The sequence below is a fragment of the Rhinolophus ferrumequinum genome, chromosome 15, assembly GCF_004115265.2.
Source record: "Rhinolophus ferrumequinum isolate MPI-CBG mRhiFer1 chromosome 15, mRhiFer1_v1.p, whole genome shotgun sequence".
Classification (NCBI taxonomy): Eukaryota; Metazoa; Chordata; class Mammalia; order Chiroptera; family Rhinolophidae; genus Rhinolophus; species Rhinolophus ferrumequinum.
This window is the reverse complement of record NC_046298.1, coordinates 18,850,813-18,874,315: the sequence shown is the minus strand read 5'-3', so window position 1 is coordinate 18,874,315 and position 23,503 is coordinate 18,850,813. Positions and strand designations below refer to the sequence as shown.

The 23,503-nt window shown below is 40.7% G+C and overlaps 1 protein-coding gene across 3 annotated transcripts in view; it reads right to left on the bottom strand.

Moving 5' to 3' along the window:
- WWP2 (WW domain containing E3 ubiquitin protein ligase 2) overlaps nt 1-23,503 on the bottom strand; it is a 122,703-nt gene that overhangs the window by 27,150 nt on the left and 72,050 nt on the right. For all 3 annotated transcript variants that reach the window (XM_033128075.1, XM_033128076.1, XM_033128077.1), the window contains exons 7-9: nt 22,301-22,428; nt 11,188-11,398; nt 950-1,039 (exon numbers count right to left, since the gene is read on the bottom strand). In XM_033128075.1, the coding sequence (XP_032983966.1) occupies nt 950-1,039; nt 11,188-11,398; nt 22,301-22,428 (429 nt within the window). The remainder of the gene's footprint in view (nt 1-949; nt 1,040-11,187; nt 11,399-22,300; nt 22,429-23,503) is intronic.

The window sequence follows — 23,503 nt, the reverse complement described above, 5'->3', positions numbered from 1 at the left end:
GGCGGTATTTGCCTAGCACACACCTGACAGCTAAGCCAAACAGAGCACAGGGGTTCTCCCAACTCTGACATCCTCTGCCTCCGCAAGCTGAGGAGGGGGAAATGTTCATATTTTATGCAGGAGCCCTTCATGGTTGCTTTACTGGGAGGTGATGCTTTCCTGAGAACAGAATACATTCCCTTTTGAAAGCTCTCAGGACCGGGAGACACATGTGGAAAGAACTTTTTGTCCCTGGCAGACGGGGAACCAAACCCCTTCTCCTTGAACTTGGACAGTCTTCCCTCCCTTGGAAGCCTCACTCATCCTTTGGTTTTGGAGAACTTAAGCTGTGTTCTCGCAAAGCACAGCTGCATGAGTAGCACACTGTGCACACTTCAGGGGCTCGCTGGGCACAGGACGCTGGGAAATGCATCAATACCCTTTCTAGCTTGGCCTCCTCATGCTCAGATTTTTCCCGAAGATGCTCTAAAAAACCTAGTATGTCGTAAGAAATAAGAATAGAATTAAGGTAAGTGAAAAGGAAAGGCGATCAAGTAACCCAGGATAACCGTCCCTGTACTTTGCAACCTCTGCACAAAGAGACTGGAAACGCAGCCCTAGTAGGGTATCTCTGTGGTGAAATGACTGAGGGCACTGAGACAGCAAAGGCCCAGCAGGCCTCCCAGCCCTGCTTCCTCTAGGATCCAACTGCCATAGTAGCCCGGAAGACCACTTCATAAAGTCCATGACCATCAGTCAGCCAATCCAGTGAATGTGGGGAGAAGGAAAAACAGGAAGAGAGGGGAAAGAATGTAGGAGGGGAAAACAACGGGAGGAGGGGAAAAGAGAGAGAGAAAAGAGAAGAGGGGCGGAAATAAAGAGATGGCGACAGCAGCTGGTGGTGAAGAAACCATCTGGTGACTCTAGGTGCCAGTTCTAGAGTCTTAGGGCTTGTGGGTCCATGCCTTACCCTGGAGGAAGAGGCCGTTCCCAGGTGGTGGTCTTGGTATTGTGGTCAACATAATAGACCCGCCCATTGGGCAACTCTCGCTGTTCCCATCTGAAAAATAAAGTCAAGGGAAGCATGAGATACACAGTTGAAAAGCACAAGCCCTTGTTCAAGAGGGAGCCCTTCACTACTGATGTGGCTGGTTTGAAAGGAAACACCAAAGATGACATGCAAGATCAACCCAGTGGTCAGACCAGCCCCTTGCTGTCACTGATGGTGGCCCCCAAGAGCGCTTCTTGGGAAAACTAGAATAGCTCCCCTTGAGGGAGTCACTGTACTAGGATATGCCATCGATCACTCTAAATTCCCCTAATTGATCCATGTGAATCTACATTCCATGTATTTTTCTAAATCAGTGTTTTTGGGCCATTAGGGGATCAAAGATCCCTTTAGGAATGTGATGAAAGCTGAGGGTTCTTTCCTTCCAAAATGCACTTACCAACAAAAATTTGTATGCAATTTCTGGGGTTCACAGAGCTCTCCTAAAGTTTACCTATGGATAATGCCATAGCCATTTTAGTCTCTACTACCTCTTAAAGTCACAACATATATGATGCTGTTCTCCTAGCATCATATATAGTCATATATTAGGTCGGTGCAAAAGTAATTGTGGTTTAAAAGGTTAAAAATAATTGCAAAAACCACAATTACTTTTGCACCAACCTAATATATTCATGATCACATTTCTTTTTAAAATACAGGATTCATTTACAGGGGATCTTTAAAAGAGATCTGGGTGACTCAAAGAAATATAGCATACTGTTATTAGCTGACTGCATACCCATGTTCTTACTGACTACTCTACCCATAAGTCTGTGTGTCAGTTAATATGTGATCAGGCGCTGAGGTGGCTCATTTGTGCTAATGGAGGAATGACAAGGCAGCAGATGGCCCAAAGAGATAATCCACAAGCAAAATCACCACAAAATACAGCCAAGGTCCACGTATCCTCACCCTCCCATTATTTCCACACTCAACACAGTCTGGCAATAACTCCACTTATCCAAGAATACAGCACGCAATATGTAAAGAATGCAAAATTTATATTTACAACATGACTACCATTTTATAAAAGATGCTAATGGTCCTGTTAGCCTTTATGTTTTACACTGATTTTTATTTATTTCTACTTTAGAGTACTGTCTGGGGGAAGGGGACCTTTCCCAGGAAGCTGGTACAGTCAGTTCGGCTGAAACACTTGTTTTGAAAATGCAGATCTATGCCAATCTGATTGATGTATGAGGGAACAATGTGAGCATAATGCGAATTTTGTGTTTGCTTATGCATGATTCTACCTTCGAGGACCACTAGATGGACACAGATTTTCTCCAGCTGAATTCAGTCTCATACGTAAAACACAAAACCTACCCGCGTCTACCAGCTACCTCAGTTTACCATGTTATATGCCACACCCAGCCACATGTGGTGTTACAACTCCTGTCTGAATTCAGATAACCCTCCTTGCACAATTTCATGACAACACTCACAAACTCCAACCCTTCCAGCACCTGCTTCCACAAGCAAACTTCAGGTCTTCCCATGGAAATGTCCCATCTTCACAGCAGTGCTCTGTATGGCAATCATTTAACGTGTAAACCTGTGCTACCATCATTACTAGGTTTGTTCCTATTTTTGGAGTGTGTCATTGACAAGTTTTTGAGTGATATGCCTCCTAAACCATTTTTCCCATAAGTCCTGTGGTTTTTATTCTGTGATTCTGCTTAGCATGGTGATTTTTAAGAACACATATGTCATAGCAGAGCTGACTGCACACTGAAATAAATGTCCTAACTTCTCTTATGAACCTTGGTATGTCTACTCTGACAGGCGTTAGCTTTATTCAATTTTCATTTACAAGTAAACCAGATATCTGATCAGTGGACTACACTGATCAGCCCCTCTGAGGCTAGTTCAGATACAGATATTGGAAGGGAAGAGGGGTGCCATCACCCAGTGAGTATCTACAAAGAGCCATGGGCTCACGTTTTACCTCATGCGGTCCTTGCCTCCTCCTGTTAGGTGGGAAATGCCACCACCATTGAGGAAATGGAGGTTCAGAGAAGCTAAGTAACTTGAACAAGGTAGTCAAACTCAGGTCTGACTTCCTAGACTCATGAGTTTTACCACCTCTCATATCATGCTGAGAGGAAGAGAGGAAACAGAAGGTCAACTGGAATTTACAGGGAACCTACCTCCCAGCAGACAAAGTATCAGGTGTCTTCCCGATCCCCCCCTCAACGTGAATGGCTTTTCCCAGCACTGGAGTCCAGGCAGGGAGCCCTGCAGAATCAGGAAAACTAGGGAGGAATTGTAATGGGTCTGCCATGATCACTTCTAGGCTCTGTTTTAATCACAATACTCTGATCTACCAGGCGATAATACTTGAAATTCCATGAAGTAAATTCCTTTTAATTGACACAGTGGTATTCCCACACACTGCCAGAAAGGAAATCGGTGTGAAGTCCTCTTCGCTTATATTTCAAGAGTTACAGCAGCTCTTTCCAAGCCTAGACAATATCTATCCATCCCATCTTTGATCCCAGCTGAGCCTAGAAATGAAAGTCTCTCTTTCAGGGACTGTTATTATCTGGCAAATCTCAATGTCCCTCTATGAACCCTCTCAATTGGCTTAGCTAGAAAAACAGAGTTACCAGAAAAATAACACCTTTCTTCCATTACCTTTTTTGATATCTACCTTTTTCCTTTTAAAATCAGACTCCTGCTCGGATTAAATGTCCACCTGGGTCCTCCCTGATCCATGACCTGGCCTAGCTGCTTTTCTTAGAGAACTCTCAACTCCTCCCTAACCTGCACGGGGCCTCAGAATTCATACAAATCTCTTCCCTTCATTCATGTGGCACAGTCAGTCAATTCTATTGTCAATCAAACAAGCCTCCGGATTCTCATTTCTCCTCAGTAACTGCTGACCCACATAGAGTAAGCCTTTCCGACTGCCTTGGTTTGCTCTCCCCATGCCAAGAAAGTGATACTGGCAGCGACCTTTCATCAGCACATCCCTGTCAGGGGTTAGGTTTCTGTCCCTTACAAGCACCTTCTTCACACTGAGATTAAAAGGCTTTTCAATCAAACTACCCATGGGTCTCAATACTACATCCTGGTCTCGTGAATCATATCCTCTCCCACTGAATAGCTTTCTTTGATGCTCTCAGAAATAGTGTTCAAAGAATCACGCTTGATTCAGGTTCCTTCCCAACACATTGCTCCTTAGCCTTCAATGAGTAGCATTGACTTGGGCCGTAGACGACACAGAGTCTTTGTATCAGAAAGCACTTGAAAGGGTCTCCAAATTCAATTAATCTTAGTACTTTTTTTTTTTAAAGCCTAAGCTACCTTCACACCTATGGATTTTAACTGTCTTTATTCAGTTGTATATCTTCCATGCCCATGGCCCAAATCCCTCACCATCATCATCATTAAAAGAGTAAAAGCTAAAAATCTCAGTCCATTATTAGGATGACATCCAACCATTTCTCTCCGATGCCATCCTGAAAAGAAATTATCTGCTCACCTGAACCACATTTTCTGTGGAGGGTTTCCTAAAAAGGTCTTCAAGAAATTAATTCTCAATGACCTGCCATTACAGTGTGTCAGATTCCCCTATGTTTGAATACATCGTAGAATGAGTTTCACCAAGAATAGGATTAAGTTGGAAAAGGAATTAAAGCTGGGTGAGGGGTGCAGGTTTGTATAAAAGACATTCTCTTTAAATGGCCCTTGCAAATTTACATATCAACATGCTTCAGAAATTCTATCTTGGCAAGGGCATTATTAACCTGCATTATTTATTAATTTGCTAGCTTTTATTAACATAGTAAATCTGACCCTCATTCAAATTACACTCTCTTCATTAGAAAATAAAGTCACACCAGAACTCTTAAATGCCCCAAAGAAAAGACGCCTCGCTGGTTACTTAGACAAAAACTAAAATTCAGAAAAATATACTGAAAGTATTAAAGCTATGTATGCAGAAGTTCAATTCCCTACAGGCAAAAACTAAATGGAATTCATATTTTCTTACTTTATGCCCCTATATAAATGACTCTGAACATGTCCTGTTTCTCAAACTCTGGCCACTTCCTGGGCGAACCATAAGATTTATTTCAAGGCTGTTTCAGACTGTTTCAGACCATTTGATGAGTAAGAAATCTGTGTGCAATGGAACACATCTCCTGCTTACTGTTTTCATTGCTTCAGTAGGTCCTTTGTAAACTGGGTAGGAAATGTGTTAAACTCGGTCCTTCTCCCAAGAACCTTTCTTGAAATACTGAGCTTTCCTTTAAATATCAGCACTCTAACTGCTGTTCACAAACTATCAACAAGCAGCATTTTATGCCCTAGAAGCATAGGGTAGCACAGTAGCAGCCACCGAAGCTTCTGAATTAAGTTTATTTTTCTTCTCCAACCATCTCGTTTTCTTTGCCTTGGAAAACTCTCCAAAGCTCTTCAATGGAAGTTGGCAACATTAAAAGATATGCTTTCATGGAGAGGCAAGACAATTCCTAGAGATGGTATCTATAAAAATTTTTTTTAACATTTTGCAGTTGAATTTGTCAATGTAGGGAAATAGTTACTCTTAAAAAAAAAAAAAAAAAAAAAAAAAAAAAAAAAAAAAAAAAGATGGTGGAAGCAAAAATGGAATACTCTTTCCAAAGCGCAATTTGACAATGTGGTCTAAACCCTTTCCTACGTAAATACCCTTAAACTCAGCAATTCTGCTTCTCGGACACACCCTAAGGCAATAATTATGCGTCAAAAAGTTAGCAATACATCCATCTGTCACAGTATGTTGCTGCATGTAACAAAAAAACTGGAAACAACCTAAATGCCTCAAAATGGAGGATTAATAAAATAAGTGCTGTTATTTCTATAATGGATGGTATTCAGTCATTTAAAATAACATTGTGGATAATACTGACTTGTTCTTATGTTTACAATGTATTGGATAGGAAAAACAAGTAAAAAACTAACATGCATAAGATAATCAAAAGTGTTTAAAAATTACTAAATATACTGTTTTTCATTAAATCTAAAGTGCCACCCACTCTCATCTGCATGCTTAAAATATTTTACAATAAAAAATAAAATAAAATTTAAAACCACAGACTGTAAGATTATCTCATTTTGGTAGATGCGTGTTTATGTGGGCATGTATGTACATGTGGTCTCAGGCAAATCGCTTAAGGTCGCCTCATTTGCAAAATGAGGGTAAAAGTGGCTGCCACTCAGAGTGTTGTGAAGACTGCGTGAAATAATCCACACACAAAATTTAGCACTCCCCAACACACTGGAAACATTTAACACATGTTAGCGATTATTAATAGGTTAGCTATTATTGAAGGTGCATGAAAAGCATCAATGGTTAGATCTGGGTGTGTGTTTTTTGTTGTACATCTTCTTTCTTCTTCTGTTGTTTTTTTTTTTCCAAAAAGAAATTTTTTTTAAGGGCTACTGAGAATGAAATCATATACCCAGTCATTCAACAAACACTTCTCACTCCATCTCCCTAATAGCCAAGAACTATGCAGGTGCTGGGCATACAAAGATGGACACAATAATCCCTGATCTTGCGAAGCTCTCAAGAAAGTATAATAAAAATGAAAATTCATAATTACACATGAATACGCACATATAGTAGGGTGAGAATATCTCATGGGCCAGTCCCCAAAACAATAGAATCTTTGGAATTAAGGCTTTCGTTCTGAGTTGATGAGGAGGAAGCCAGAGGTATGTACGACTATTTGGCATTACCTAAGCATATAATAATCCTTGCAGAGTCAAAAACTAAACCATATTCAGCAAAAAGGCACAGATTTTCCCAGTATGAGCCTTTAAAATGGTGCTACTCAGAGTACAGTCCATGGCCCATGGGTAATGTCCACTGACCAGAAAAGTACAGAAGTTGCTAAGCATTTAGAAACTTCTGTACCAGTGTAACATTACCACAACATCCAAATATGGGAACAGTAGATTCATCTCATTGAATAGCAAACAAAAATAAGGATTTGTAACAGATCGAAAAAAAATTAAAATAACAGAAAAAAAGGGACTGGTTCTTCACAGACAGTTTGAGAAGCACTATTTTAAAACTCCTTGGGTAAGGATCTTTGGATAGAGCCAAAACTGAGTTTGGAATGAAAATCAATGGCAGCGGCTGGTTTATAACTTAACAGAGAAGTTCCAAATTCCAATGTCTCTTACAGCCCGCTACACACAAAACATCAAAGAACTCTTATAAGGTTGTCATCCTTGATAGTGTCTCAAGGACCACCTGGAGAAAGGGACGCTGCATCTCAATAACTGGGCGTGGAGACAGGCAAGATGGCGAATCCAAAAGATCTAGAAAACACCCCTTCTCAATTAATTCTACTCGGAGGCAGGAAATGGACGGTGCAGCCAATGACTGCAGGAGAAAAAGGTTGGTGTGAAATGGCAACGCTGAGGTAAGCAGGCAGTCCAAACACAACGGCCTCCCTTATGTAAGCAACCACAGCAGAGGGCCGACTGCCAGGATGAAATAATGTGCCTGTGTGTGCGGGACTGAGTGAGCGGCAGAGCCTGGGACACACTTGGAGTTTATCTAAGCCATGTACACAGGGTCTGTTAATGAGCATTTGGTCCCCAAAGTGAGCTCAGTGCTGATAAAAACCAGATGCAGGGCCAGCCGATCAAAGTGGCCTCACTCCCCACTGCCGGCTGCCTGGACCACTATCTCACCATTTATCCTGAGCTTTCCTGGCACCCCCTCCTTAATAGACATTTGCAAGCTGAAAATGCCACACCCTTCCAGTTGGCTTTTTCCACGCTAATTAAATTGAAAGGTTCAGAAAGCAGGAGGGTTTGGAACGGAGAAAAGAGATGAGGGGTGTTCTATTTTGGACTTATGCAGCCCAGCTTTCGTTAGCCTTCCGTCCTTAAAACATACAAACGTGTACGACCTCTTTATGACCAGTCTCATCTGCTGCAAGTTGCAGAAAGGCAATGCAGCAACTGGAAAAATAAGCCCGTGGAATCTCCAAGTGAATCTTGCTCAATCACTCAGTAAAGGAGACTGGAGAAATTGAGACAGTCAAGTTGGAAAGAGACAAAGTCAGCTGGATGCCTTGAAAACAAAATCTAGCATGGCTCCTAAGTTACTTAGCAAAGAGGAGACATGTTCCACGGTATCTCCCAGTGCGTGAGGACCCCTAGTGAGCAGGCAAGAGCATCCTGACCCTGTGAGAGACGCATATTTAAACCCAAAGCCAGTCAACCCAGTTAATGACACCTTAAGCTCTTGCTCTTGGGGAAAAAATGCAATATTCCTGTCATAGTTGCTCTTTATTTGAGGTATCGAAGAAGCTGAAAACATTCATCCAGGGGGAGAAAAAAAGATGGCATTTAAATTTATTCATTGAAAATATGTCTTGGGGGCCTACTTTGTGTCAGGCTCCCCACCATCGTGAACAGGGCAGAGAGACACGAAACAAGCAATTACACGTGTGAGCAGAGTTACAGTACACAGGGCGATTTGACCTTGTCTACCTGGGTTCAAGGAAGGATTCCTAGAGGAAGTTCTGATTAAGCTGAGACATAAGAGATAGATAGGAAATTAATGGACAAAGTACTAAGGAAAGTTTCAGAAAGAGCAACCAGCATGGTGGAGCATCCCAAGTCCAGGGAAAGAGTGGTAAGCTGTCAAACTGAAACAAGGTATTATGTCTAGAGCCTGGAGAACAAAGCAGAGAGTGTCTTCCATGGAAGGCTTGATGGGTAGGTTGGGTCCTATCGTGCAGAGCTTGTTCGGCCTTATTAAGGATTTGAGAATCTATCCCAAAAGACAATAGGAAGCCACTGCAGCGTTCTAAGTGGTGAAATGTCAGGCTCAGAATTTTATTTTACAAGGTGAAAATTGGACTCCTGACTCCTGAAGCCACGATATCAGGAATAAAAGAATAACTCATCTTGTCCGTATGTCCTAAACTTGTAAATACGCTGGGGTGGGGATGGTAGGTCTATGAATTGCAAGGGTCACTGTAGAACTTGTGCCCTTTCTGACTTGCCATCACAGAACAGCAAACTACAAGCCTGCCATGCTCACTGCCATGCACTCAGCAGTGCTAGTGGCAATCTCCAGTTAAGCAGCCGACGATCTCCAGCCCTCCCTGATGTCTTAGGGATAAGCATCTTAGGATGGAAAACTGGGTCCCAATACCTTTCTCTGGTATTGGGAAAGTGAGCAACTGCTTCCCAGACCCACACACAGGCCTCATCATGTTCTAAATGCTCTAAAGAAAAGATGCTGCCCAAATTCTACTTTGGAAAAGTGTTTCAGCCTCTAGCAGGGTGGGGGAGGAGAATCGGCTTCCCTGGGCCGCTTCTAAGGCCAGACTTAGAATAAAGAGCGTTTTCAGAGCCTGGAGTTTTCCAGCTGCCTGGAAACAGGAAGAGCCCAATCCAGGAGAACAGTGACCCTCACACACGCCCTACATAAAGACACGTTGAGCCATTAGCCCTAATTGCCTGTGACTGACACAAGAGTGAAGCCGGCCTTCCAGGCATTTGCTCAGCGGAAAGAAAACAAACAGCTCACAGGGGACACAGGCAGCCATTTTCTCTCCTTTCTGCCAAAATGATTCTGCTCCGTTACCCGCCAAATTATATACAGATTTGAAATTATAAAGCAAACAATGGTCTTTCGAGTCTTCCTTACCACATGCAAAGGACAAAAGAAATCTGTGGGGACTAGTTGGACACAGCAATTGGTTATCAATCTTTTCACAAAAATCAGAAACTTCACAAAAAACTTTTCAGAGCCACCTCTCAATACACCAATTCTCTCTAGGTTTGAGCTATTAAGAAGTATTTATAATACTTTTCATTTCTTCATCACACTTTATTAAGAAGTATGAGTTAGGTAGAGTGCCAAATGGTAAGGATACAATATGTATGTGGTGAAAAATCACATACGCCTTCAGGTTTAGGATTTTTGTTTTAACAACCGGGTTTTCTAAAGTAGCTTAAGAACAGTACAGTATATTATACACAAGCAAGAGAGCGTCCATCCCTCTCTTTTCCTTTATGAGTTACAAGGGCTCAGAGGACCTACACACACCACCACCATCCCCACCACCACCGGCCAGACCTCAGTGACTATGGCGATATGGCCATTGGTTTCCTCAGTACCAAACTGATAACCAGGATGGAGAGAGGGACCACAATGGGACGGGCCCTGACTATGGCTGGTAGCTCTAAGATAAGGCTTCATTTCCCAGTTCAGAATCATTATGAAGTTTAGGACATCCAGATAAGATGGGTTATTCCTTTATTCCTGATATCGTGGCTTCAGGAGTCAGGAGACCAATTTTAATCTTTTAAATAAAACTCTCAACCTTACATTTCACTACTTAAAACCCTTATGATTCCTTCACAACCACTTCAAAAGTACCATTCACGAAGTGTAATGCCCACCATTGGGTGAGCGCGTCACATTCACCACCTTATTTGAGCCCCTTAACTTCCTGGGGATATATTCGTGATTATTACCTCCACCTTACCAAGACAGTAAGCCACTTGGGCTAGGTCAAATAGGGTCAAGTGGGGATTCAAACCCAGATCTATTTGATTCCTGGGTCCATGTTCTTAATCTCCACTCACTATCTAGCCAAATTTGAACTTCTTTTTGGTTTACTGGGGCCATCTTCTTATCATCCAAGGTCTTCACCACCAGATTCAGTTCTGAACTAAAGGATAGCAAGGAAACCAGTAGCCCATGTTAATATCAGCCCCAGTTATAGTAATAACATACATCAATATTCAGAGCGTAATGTCCTCCATAGGCCATTAAGAGAATTCAAGAGACAAAAGCTGTTTTCTAGGTAGGATCTAGGCAAACACCCTCCAATGATTTTGGAAGGCAAAATGAGCTCCTTATTCCATAAAAGACTCACTCTTTGAGTCAAGCTGTTCATTTCAAGCCAAGGTATAAGGTAGTATTGATTCAGCCCCAGATAATTTAGATTCTTTTTTAAATTTATGTAGAACAAGCAGTTCTCCCACACCTTACTAGCTCGTAAGCACAGCAACCTCCCAGAGACTCCTAGGCACTAGGTAATAAATAACCACGTTGTTTCTGCCCTGGTGAAGGAGCCTCAGTCTTTGGAGGGGTGAAAAACGCTGTTGTGGAGCAGAAGGCTACTTACCCAGCAGGCAGCGCATCGGGGGCTTGGGCAGCCACAGGGAGCTGCTGTGTGCCTGAAGTGCTGGGCTGCTCTCCTTCAGCTGGCGTGGCTGGAGCAGGGAGAGACGCTGTGGTGGGGTTCGGGGTGACACTCGTTGCTGCAGCAGGCGGGGAAGTCACACCAACAACAGAGGGTTCTTCGGGATCTGTGGCTGTAGCAGGTTCGTCATTCACTGAAAACACAGAAATCATACTTTTAGAGATCAACGAAGACATACATTCACATTTACTAGGTTTTTCACTTAATGTGTTAACATAATACCTATAATGTGACCATGTGTGTATCCAGTGACAGCAAAAATGTTTTACAAAACATAACTTGGGAGATTACAGCAAGTCAGTAGTAAGAGCCTACCAGAAGAAAATTAGAGATGGATCTAAAATACATAGATTATTAAATATTCTCACCTCTTTTATATAAATTTATTAAAATTTTCTAATCTGCTATGGTTACATTTACTGCAATAAAAGAATAGCAGGGAAAATAAAGATAACAGGAAAGTGTGTTGATGCTAAACGGACCAACGCCAAGGCCAAGTCTACAGTGTCATATACTTTTCTTTAAACTTGTCATTTGTCTGCCAGGAGCATCTTCCTTCAAAAAGCTCCACACACACTAGGAGGCAGAAAACTTCCAATAACGTGCTTGTTCTCTTAAAGACTCATGCTCAAAGTAGGGAGCAGGGATTAATGCTCTCGATGAAAAGGATGGCGCTCCGAAGATAAGGGACTCGTCTCCAAGGTAACAATAGACAAAGAGGATAGACGTGAAATAAGCTGGTTCCCAAGTCTCCTTATTTCTCCGTATCTTCATTTCTTTGATGATCACATATGTTCACAAGGACCACAGGCACGACGATACCCTCTTACTCAAAAAAGGATCAAACAAGGTTTCAATTTTCATATGTAGAAAATTCTTTGAAAGTGGATTAAGCCAAGTGCAGAGAATTTGCTACATATGAGATAGCATCTGTATACATTTATACTAGAATTTCCCAGGAAAATGCCTTAGTTGTTATTTAACCTCATATTCCTAATTCAGAAATTCTTTTTGCAGTTTCCCTAACAAATGGCTACCCAGATTCTTCTTGAACATTTCTTCTGACAGGCAGCTCACTACAGAATCCTTCCATTGTTGAACAGATATACCTGCCAGACCAGAAGTTTTGTCTTAAGTTAAGCTGAATTCCACTAGCTGCTCTTAGTCCCCACCCCGCAAGTAATACAAAAAAATAAGAATCTGCCACCCTGTTTCTCATTTACCTTCTCTTTTCCATAAAGGCCTACTATTTCTTTAATGTTTCTAGGCCACCTTTTTCTTACCACCTGGCTGTCCTTTTATAGAGATCTTTTTCTACTGCCTTTCCTAAATAATGATACCAGGAACCGAACATAATAAATCAGATACCATCAGAGTAGTGGAGCCATTTTTCCAATATAAATGATATTCTTTAACATTTACGGGACACCAGTATGTGCCAGGCAAAGGGCAAAGGCATGTTAGATTCTCTCATTTAAGCCTCACATGTAACCCCATGAGTTATGTACAATCAACGTCCCCCCATTTTACAGTTGAGGAAACTGAGGCCTGAAGAGATTAAATAACCTGCCAAGGTCACCAGGCACCTGATTCACACCCCTGCTGTCTGCCTCCAGAGCCTAAACCACTCACTCACTACACTCTATGCTTCTCTGCACATCCTCTAAAGCAACTCAAGATTATAACAACTCTGAAGCAACCGTATGATCCTACTGGTTAACATGAGACGGGGGTCAGTGAAACTAAAATTTCTCCACATGATGTGATGCCAAGCTTGACCTTAACAAATGGATTAAGAGCCTAGGGACTACCTATCATTAATTTATTTGCTTTCTCCCCAGTATATGACATACTGTCTGGCACACAGACCGGATTAGTTGTTTAATAAATGACTACATCTTGTGCAACTGAGTCCCCATAAATGTGGGACTTTCTATTTCTATTTCTATTCTATCTCAGTCAATTTAGTAAAACACAACAGATGGCAATTCTCTTTATGCAAATCTATGTATGTTACTCAATTTCAATCAAAACACCATCATGATTTTTTTAAGCACTAAATAAATTCAATTCTAAAATTTATAAGGAAAACGAAATACAGAAGAATAGCCATGAAAATTCTAGGGACATAGTGTTGTGTGGGTGTGTAAGGGTGGGGAGTTAGTTCTCTAAAGTATTAACACTCATTATAAAGCTACAACACCTAAAACAATGTGGCACTGATATATGAACAGGCAGATATCGAAAAATAAACAAAACAGTTCAGAAACAAAACTAAATACACATTGGAATTTAGTATGTGACAAAAGTAGCATTTTAAACTACTGTAGAAAGGGCAGGTTATTTAATAAACAGTACTGTGACAGCTGGGCAGTGTACTGGACAAAAACTGAGTCATATCTCTATCTCATTCCTTATATCAAAATAAATTACAGGTGGATCAGAGATTTTGACAAAAAAATATGAAACTACAGAGGAACAAAAGAAAACAGAGGAGAGTATTTTTATAATCTCAAAGTGGAAAGAACTTTTTGAAATATTACATGAAATCTAGAAGTCATAAAAGATTGATTAATTCAACTACGTTAAATGTTTTAAAACTGTAAATGGCAAAAAACACCATAAGCAAAATTAAAATCAAAAGAAAAACAACAAACCGGGAAAAATTATCAACTCATATTATAGACCAATGGCTAATTTCTTTGATATGAAAAGAACCTCTACATATCAAAAGGAAAAAGACCAAAAATATGCAGAGACACTTCACAGTTAAGAAAATACAAATTACCCTAGACATATGAAAAGATGCTGAATCTCAATTATGAAACAAGAAATGCAATCTAAGACAATAATAAAATACCATTTCAACCTCAGATTGGCAAGAGTAAAAATATTTAATCACACTTTGATAAGAGTATAAGAAAAACACATTTTCACATACTGCTAGTAGGAGTAGAAATTGCTAGAAGTTCTATGGAACATAGTTGGGCACTATCAATACTTTAAATGCAATAATGGAAAGGTCGGAGGGTAAATGCAATGAAGAGAGGTGGGGCAGGTAGATGAAATTAAAATTGCCATGAGCAAACAATAACTGAAGCTGGGTGATGAGCTCATTATAATACTTGTTTTACTTTTGCATGTATTCAATGTTTGTGGCACCAATGGAGTTGTGCACTTCCATCAGGAGGCACATAATGTCTGGTTGTCTCTTTTTTGCGATGTTAGCAGCTGCTGGCGAGTGTTGCCTAAATCTATTCATTGGTTAGGCAAAAGACAAATATTCTAATTCTGTTATACCTATAAAGAGAAACTTTGCCTTATCAACTATTTGGCTGCCTTGAGGTTCAGTTTGTAAAGAAAAGGCAGGAAAAATGCTTGAGTCTTTCACTTACCAGTTTTCAGAATAATGAGCTGATTTCCTCACGTCCTCCAAATATGAACAATAGAAGTTTGTTTTGTTTAAAAATCTTTATGATAGGGAATATAATCAATCATATTGTAATAACTATGTATGGTCTCAGATAGGTACTAGACTTACCAGGGTGATCACTTCGTAAGGTATATAAATGTCTAATCACTATGTTGTACACATGAAACAATATTGTATAACACTGTACGTCAACTATAGCCAAAAAATAAAATTTAAAAAATCATTATGAGCTCTTGGGTTTAAAGATATTTAAAATATTTCAATCCGTTGTGATTATTGTTTTTACTGATACTAAAATTTTCCCCATCTTTTGGCTGTGAGCAGGAGAGTGAAGAGGCAAAACTCTTCAAGTTGGCTTCAAGTTCTACAGAGAAATGTCTAAGATAATTAAGTTGGAAAGTGCAGAATAGCATATATATAATGCTACCACTTGTGTGCGTGTGTGTGTGTAAAGAACATATATGCATATATATGCTTGTTTATTCAAAAAATATCTTAGAAAAAATCCTAAGAAACACAACGATGACTGCCTCTGGGGAAGGAACTAGAGACTGGGGACTGGAATAGGAAGGAGACTTTCTTAACACGGTTTAAGCCTTTAGACTTTTAAAGTGTTGATCACATATATGTACTATCTATTTAAAATAATTATTAAGAAATCGTTGACGAGGAAAAGAACAAAAGCAGAGCCTGTGAGACGCCAAAGGAAAAGACCCTCCAGTCAACACTACTGGGACCTGACTGCGCATGCAGCTGCGAATACAGTTAGAAGGGTGCCCATCAGGACGCCCATCTGTCCACAGACCTATCCAAGAGCCTTTGATTCAGCACAGTAGTTCATCTGTTTAAGAGTTTTGTGCTACACCTCAAGTTCAGATTTGGAAATAGAATACTGAAAGCCAGATATTCTAGCATTGACAAACTTTCTGTGTCCATGTTTATATTCCTCTCAAAGAGGGTGTGTGCACGCATATATACACACCTTTTTAGAATATGGGAGCTTGAAAGAACCTCAGAGGTAAATCCACCCCATGACAGTTTATAGTTAGAAGAAACTAAAGTTCAGCCAACTTTAGTTTCCAACAGTCACCTGCTAAACCAGTGACAGAGCACCATATTCAAGCTACACTGTGACTTCAAGTAGAGAAACACTGGATTGTCAGGGATGAGGACTTACAATTTCGTCAAGCCTTAGAGAACTGTTATGTCTCACATTTTAGCTCATTATAGCTAACATTCCCTTATGAATACTAATTATCTGCTGTACACAGCTTATGTTCCCCAAATGACAGTATCCAAATGAGAATGAGGTCAAATTCATTTCCTTCCTTTTTCACTACGTCCACTCTGTACGTCCTATGCTCTTGCCTCCATCTTTCTGCTCAGGTCAGCCCTCCTCCTTCCAGGCCCTCTCCACCACGTCAGCCCAGACTGATCCCCTCTGCGGAGCCCAAAGCACCTGTGTTCTCATCTAAGCCACACAGTCCCTGTGACATCTGCTGTGTTGGTACTTGGCTAATGATGTCTTTTCAGCTTCTTTTCCTGAAACAGATTATAGGGCGGGGGCCTTCTTTTACACTTCTTTACACTGTCCATAGTGCTTAGCAAAATGGTATTTAATAAATACTTGTTCAATAAATACTCGCTCACTAAACCTAATAATTTAGCAAAAGGTATTTGAAATAAAACCACCTCATATTTGGGTAACACTATCATTTACAAAGCAGCTTCTTTTAAAATTTTTTTAATTTTGGAATAATTTTAGATTTATAGAAAAGTTGCAAAGATACTACAAAAATAGTATGCCCGTCACCCACTTTCCCTTAATGTTACTACCTTACTTAACCACAGCACATTTGTCAAAGCTAAAAAATTAACACCAGTTCGTTACTATTAACTAAACTCCAGACTTATGTGGATTTCGCCACCTTTCCCACTAATGTCCTTTTACTATTCCAGATCCAATCCAGGATCCTGTGTTGCTTTTAGCAACTTCACTTTCATTAGCCCATTTATCCTCCCAATCACCCCATGAAGAAGACACTGTTATTCCCATTTTACTGAAGACAAAACTGAGGCTCACAGAGGTACCATTCAAAGAGGTGCCATGCAATCAGGAAGTAGCAGAACCAGTACTCAAATCCAGAACACCATGAAGCAAAAACAATTGAAGGAGGTAGGAGTGAGGAGAAATAAAAATGGCTTAGATGGCTTTCCTGTATGGGAAGAAAAGCTGGGTACCAAGATGAGAGGGTAAATGGGGTAAGGAGGTAAAATGGCAGTTGAATGGCCTCTGGTTTCTGCAACTGGGGATATTTCACAAGGTTCCTTCTGTGGTGTTGGTTAAACATTCTAACTTCATGAATCAGATATTCATTCAGGACGAAGACTCTAATACACTCATCACAGTTAGCCAAAAACAGATCGGGAATTGGAAATTCTTTTTCTTAATCCTAGACATGCTGCCAACTCACTGTGTGTTCCAAGATCTTTAGGTGTGTGTGATGTAGCACACAGTCTTTTCAGCCCCCACACTCGGACAAGGAGAAGGCGACTGCCAACAATGAAAGCTTTTTAAACTGAAGAGCAACTCGTAACATATGATCCACAGCAAAGCAGTCAATACCTCTTATCCGTGAAACACAAGCAATGCACTTCCAGTGCAACTGCTCACTCAGCTCGTCACAAGAGCAACCAGAACTAGAACAAACCCAAAAAAACAGATGGAAAGAAAGAAGAACTTAAGCATGGACCAGGCCATCCCACGTTCCCTGATGGGAAAGTTCAATCTTTCCCTGGTCAAATCACGTAGATTCATGCAATGCCATCTTTACTCCACCGTGCTCCTAAGAATACAAAGTCTGACGTTTGTTTTGAAAATGACTATCAAAGAATATCATGGATAAAGAGTAATAAGGCAGAACTAGCTCTTCCAGACATTAGAAAAACATAATGTAACACGTCAGTAATCAAAATCACATGACATTGGATCAGAACTGGAAATAAACTAAGTGGAATGAGGAAAGAGGCCAGAAATGAATTCTCACTGCATATAAGAATGTGGTAAGTGATAAACACTAAGTAAAACCAGAGTGAGAAAAGAAAACTATTCAATTAATGTTCATAGGAAAATAGGACCCCGATACAGAGAGAAATTAATTTAACCCAACCTTCATTATATTTATATATGTACAGATATAGATATACCACTATAAATTCCAGTGGGATAGTTATTTTTTAACACAACATCGTGAAAAAAAGGAAAACAGAACAATGTATTGATTCCATTTAGGGACAAGAGAGAATCTTTTCACTATTGAAGCAAAACGTAAAATTACAAACTTTAAAAAAAAGTGTTTAGGCACAGTTATTTTCAAAATTTTAACTCCTTTTCTACAAAAGCCACAGAAATGAGATAAAAGGCGAAACAATGATATAGGAGGAAACTTATAATCATAAACATAACAGATAAAACTTGTACCTAGATACTTTACACTAATTAGGATGGCTATTATTTTTAAAAAATGGAAAAAAACAATATGTTGGCAAGGATATGGAAATATTGGAAACCTCATTCATTGCTGTGGGAATGTAAAATGGTGCAGCTGCTCTGGAAAACAGTTTGAGGGCTTCTCAAAAAGTTAAACACAGAATTACCATATGATTTATCAACTCTACTCCTAGGTTGAAAGACAAAATAATTGAAAGCATGGATTCAACCAGATCCTTGTATCCCCATGTCACAGCAGCATTATTTACAGTAGCCAAGAGGGGGACACAATCCAAATGTCTATCAACATGTGAATGGATAAATGAAATGTGGTATACACATACAGTGGAATATCAGTCAACTTTAAAAAGAAATGATTCTCATACATGCTACAATATGGATGAATCTTGAAAACATTATGCTAAGTGAAACAGCCAGAGACAAAAGGACAAATTATTTCACTTATAATATGAGGCACCTAGAATAAGTGAATTCATAGAGGCATAAAATAGAATAGCAGTTACCCAGGGTCTGGGACTCGGCGGGGTGGGGGGGGGGAGGGCACAGGGGAGGAGAATGTTACTGTTTAAAGAATACAGGGTTTCAGTTTGCGATGATGAAAAAGTTCTGGAAACGGATAGTGACATGGCACATCGTGAATGTACTTAATGCCGCTGAGTTACACACTACAAAATGTTCTAAACGGTAAATTTTATGTTATGAATGTTTTATCATGATTTTTTAAAAACTTATACCTAGAATATACAAATCTCAAAAATAAACTTCCAAATGTTAACGGTTAAATAATCAAACACTATGGGGAAAAAGTTACACAAAAGCAAAGAAACAGTCAAGCCAGGAATAATTGAAGAAATGGCCAAGAGGTTAAACAAGGAGGTGGCACTTGTCAGCAGAATGGTCGGCCAGTGTTTACAAGGAAGAAATAAACAGGCCAGTGTGTCCAAGGTTGCAGGAAGAAAGAAACTTCATGTACCACCTGAGGAAAATGTTACACTGCCTTGGGATGTATGACTGCTTCAAACCGTTTGGAAACCAATCTAGTAATATACATTAGATCTCATCCTAAAAATTCATATCCTTTGACTCAAGAACTTCATTCAAGAAGAAACAAAGCTGTGTGCAAAATGTTTACATCAGGATTTTGTTTACAATAGGAAAATACATAAGATCTGAGGGATAGTTGAATGAATTATGGAGTATTAACTGTGAAACAGTATGAGGCCACTAAAAAAAGTTAAACAAGAAGACCACAGATACGTGGCAGCGTGTATAAAAAAAAAAAAAACAAAGTGAATAAAAGAAAACCTATCCATGCTGCATCATTGTAACTGTATGAAAGTATTCATAAAGATAAAAGCTGCCGTTGATGGAAAGCTTACTGTGTCCCAGGCACCAAGCCAGGGGCTTTACATGTTTCATATAATTTATTCCTATAACAACCCTATGAGAGATATATATCTTGTCCTAATTTTATTAATGATAAAACTAAGGCCCAGCAAGTCCCTGGGCCTTATTATACACATACTACACTAGAGATCAGGCTCAGACCACAGCCAGTGTGACTCCGACCTACGTGCATGGAAATCACATTTAAGGGAGGACTGAGAGATGTAATGTTTTGGGATTAAGTTTTCAATAAAAAAATGAGAAAGTAAATCATTCCACACAAGTCTCAATGAAGTGCTATACCATTAGTCTATTTCTCGATTCCACCACTTCTGAAACTTAGAAATATTATATTTATACAGACAGGCTGCCATTCACTTTCATTTTATAAAAATGGATACCTTATAGTTGTGACAACAAAAAGAAACCACCTGGAACTTGGCTCTGTTTTTGCCCTAAATGTCTTTTTCATGCATAACTGCAAAGCACAGCCAAAAGGGCTCGCTAAATAAATCTCGAATGTCTGTGGAAACATTTCCTGGAGGCACAGCTCACTACCACCACCATTTTGGAACTGGTCCTCACAGTTCTAAGCCGCATATTGAAGGATGGAGATGTCCTCATTCGTAGCCTCAAACCCCCTTCTGCTCTTGCGCTGCCAAGAGGGGGGGGGGGGTCTTCTGTCTGCTCCCCAAAGGAAAGGTGAGATCTTTCTGTACCTCTTGGATAGGCATTAAAGAGCCTACAAAGTCCAGGCTGCCTGTGAGGCAAAAGGGAGCTCTCATCACAGCAAAAAGGGAAAAGGAGAGAGATGAGACAGAGGCCAAGGCCTTAGTATTTTAAGAGGCAGAAATCCCTAAAATGCAATGGCTGTCCTTCACAGATGAGTTTTGGGAACAGTTTGGGCATTCAGATACACCGCCATAAAACATTTCCAAGGCAGTTTGGGGTTATGGATATTTGGCTTTCTGAACACATGGCTGGCACCTGCCTTGTCTGCTGAAACATAATGTTCCTGGAGATAAGGACTATATATGCAGAGGTACCTAAAAATAAATGTAGGGAAAATACGGATCTGTTTAAATGTCAAGAGGAGTGACTCAAAGACTATCAGCATATAAAGTCAATTTACCAGTAGTGTTCATAAGGAAAGCAGAGGTGGCTGAGGAAAACCAGTGTCACAACAATGTAAGCCCTGAAGAACAGAGTGGTTGGTATCATGGCCAAAGCCTCCAGGAAACAAACAACTGGTTCCAAAGAGCCAGTTGTTTCCCTTCCCCATTTGCAAACGCTGGCCTCCCTCCACGAGTGACTTATTTTCCTAAGCGAAGCATGTTTACTGGCGCTCACAGAGCTGCACGGGGTTTTCTAGAACACAGTCCACAGCCACCGCCTTGCTGTCCCCTCGCACAGGCGGGAACATCCACATTATAACTCGATGGTTCCAGAACTTGGGTACAATGGGTGACACAGGAACGCCAGGGGGGCTGACACAGCACCTACAGCTCCTCTTCGTCTCCAAGGCTCAGGGAGAGCTAGTTAATTCCCCAGTTCTTTCAGGCAGGTCGCAAACTCCAGGGAGAAAGTCAGGCCACTGGACACACAGTGAGCCCTGCAAGACACAGGCCACTCCACCCCACAACCCCTCGCAGGTAACAGTATATATAGCTAAGCATCATAAGCCACCAGAAGGGCTCTGCGGCCCTTAGATGTTCTCCCAGAGAATTAGAAAGTAACCCACATCAATTTCTCCTACTCAAGTCTGTCACACAAAGGGCATCGACAACACCATGACGACGTCTATGTGGAGAAGCTACGCAGCTCCAGCTCTCCCGTCCTCATGCCACTCCTCTGCTGTCACACATCTATTTCAGGTGTCACTTTAAACACCTGCATCTCCCTCATCTACAGTATATCAAAGTAATGTCCATGTCCCTTCCTAACTGCCCCAAATTAAGACAAATTACCAAAAGACCAGCAGTCACTAAAGATCTGACAATTTTTAAGATGCTTAGAAAAATGAAGTGCGTTTTTTCTTTTTCCTTTTTAATACAATACTGACCTGATGAGACAGAAGGAAAGCATGACAACAAATGGATTGTTCTGAAATAGGTCCTTCCCTTCCCACTTGCAGGGAAGCAGAGCCAAGTACAGAGACGTTCCACGCAGATGTGGGAGGGCTGTCCACTCAAGTGGCACCAACACTCTCAATGAGACAGCCACAGAATGCCCCCCAGTGGCAGTTGGCTTTGCCCCTGGTCAATGCCGACCATGAACAGGGGGTTCAAAGCAAAAAGCTTCCATCTTCTCTAATGCTGCTCCTACCAACAACACTCAGTTTTTATTCTACCTAAGTCTGATCATTTCCTGAAATTAAGGAAAGAAAAACTGTGTCATGTATAAGTAAGATACACCCCCAATGAAATCCAATGTTGATAAGAAATGAATAGAAAAATCAATACTTTTTATTTCTGTGCAAAGGAAGATTTTAAAAGAGTCCTACGGAGAATGACCTTAGCTACACAGAATATGCCAGAGGTTAAGGAAGATGTATCAATGAAAAGACTGATGGATTCAAATTCATCTTAGTATCAGTCTTCTCTCGCCCACCCTACATTCTGACATAGGCAGAATCCCGACTCCACGTGAGAAGAGATAAGAGGCCACTGCTTCAGTCCGGGCTGGCATTCTGGGTTGTCACTCACCTGTGCCATTGGCCAAGCCACTGTGGCTTGGGTTCTTGATGGGCTGGCGGTGCCGGTTGGTAGTCCCAGGGCTTTGCTCGCTGGTTGCTATGGTTGTTCTGGCTGAACCACCGGAATGTCTGTGTGTCCTGGGGGTTCAAAGTACAAAGCAGACAGATATAAGTCACTGTAAAAACAAAAGAATTGTATCCCACCGACCATGTTCCCTCTCTCACTATTTACTGTAGACCTTTAATAGTCCCTGTAGTCTTTAACTCAACAGACGATGGCTCTAAACAGAGACCCAGGTAAGCTTCTTTCTTGGTAAAAGTCCAGAAGGCAACTTTGGGCAAACTTGTCCACTTGAAGTAAATAAATCCAGAGTGAATTGCCCCCACCTCTGACATAACTGGCAAAATATCCTGTGACCATCACATTATTTTTATTGGGCTTAAATGTAAGAAATAAACAAGAATCACTGGACAGGCTACCGATGACATATTTCTTCTGCTAGAGCCTAAAACTTATCCAAATCCATTTTCTCTATAGCTAGAAAGATGCTTCTCTTGGAAACAAAAGTCCAGGGGCATTCGATAACTCCCGCCAATGCATATGTTGACACGTTTTATCTAGAAAAGATGACCCCACAGTCCATCCAAGTCAATGAGGAACAATGCAGAAAGGGATTTACTTCAGAAGAAAAACAGTGGACTCTAGCAGCAGAGAACCTGCCTGACATCTTCAGAGAACACGAGGCAACAGGCAGTATGTGTTCTCACGTTCCTGTTGTAACTTGACTTGGACCACTCAGTGAAAGTCTCTAAGCCTCCTTTGCCCTTTGGTTCTTCAGTTTTGCCAAAGCAAATTATTCCAGTGCTTATATCCTACTTTTCAACAGTGAAATAATTCATATTACCCAGTGAAGAAAGCCCACCTCTCTCCAGGCACAGAAACAGAGGTCCAGAAAACAATCTATACCACATGACACGGGGCAGTGAGAATACTACCAACAGTCGAAGTAACAACAATGACTATAGAAGTATATACTATGCACGGACCTACACTATTATGTTCCAGGTACCAGTGGTGCTCTGTGCCTTTGAATATATTATCACATTTAACGTGGCAACCCTAGAAGTAGCTTATATGATAATGGCCATTTTACAGATAAGAAAACAGGCACAGAGAAGTGTAGTAGAAAGTAAGCAATGGAGCAAGGACTCT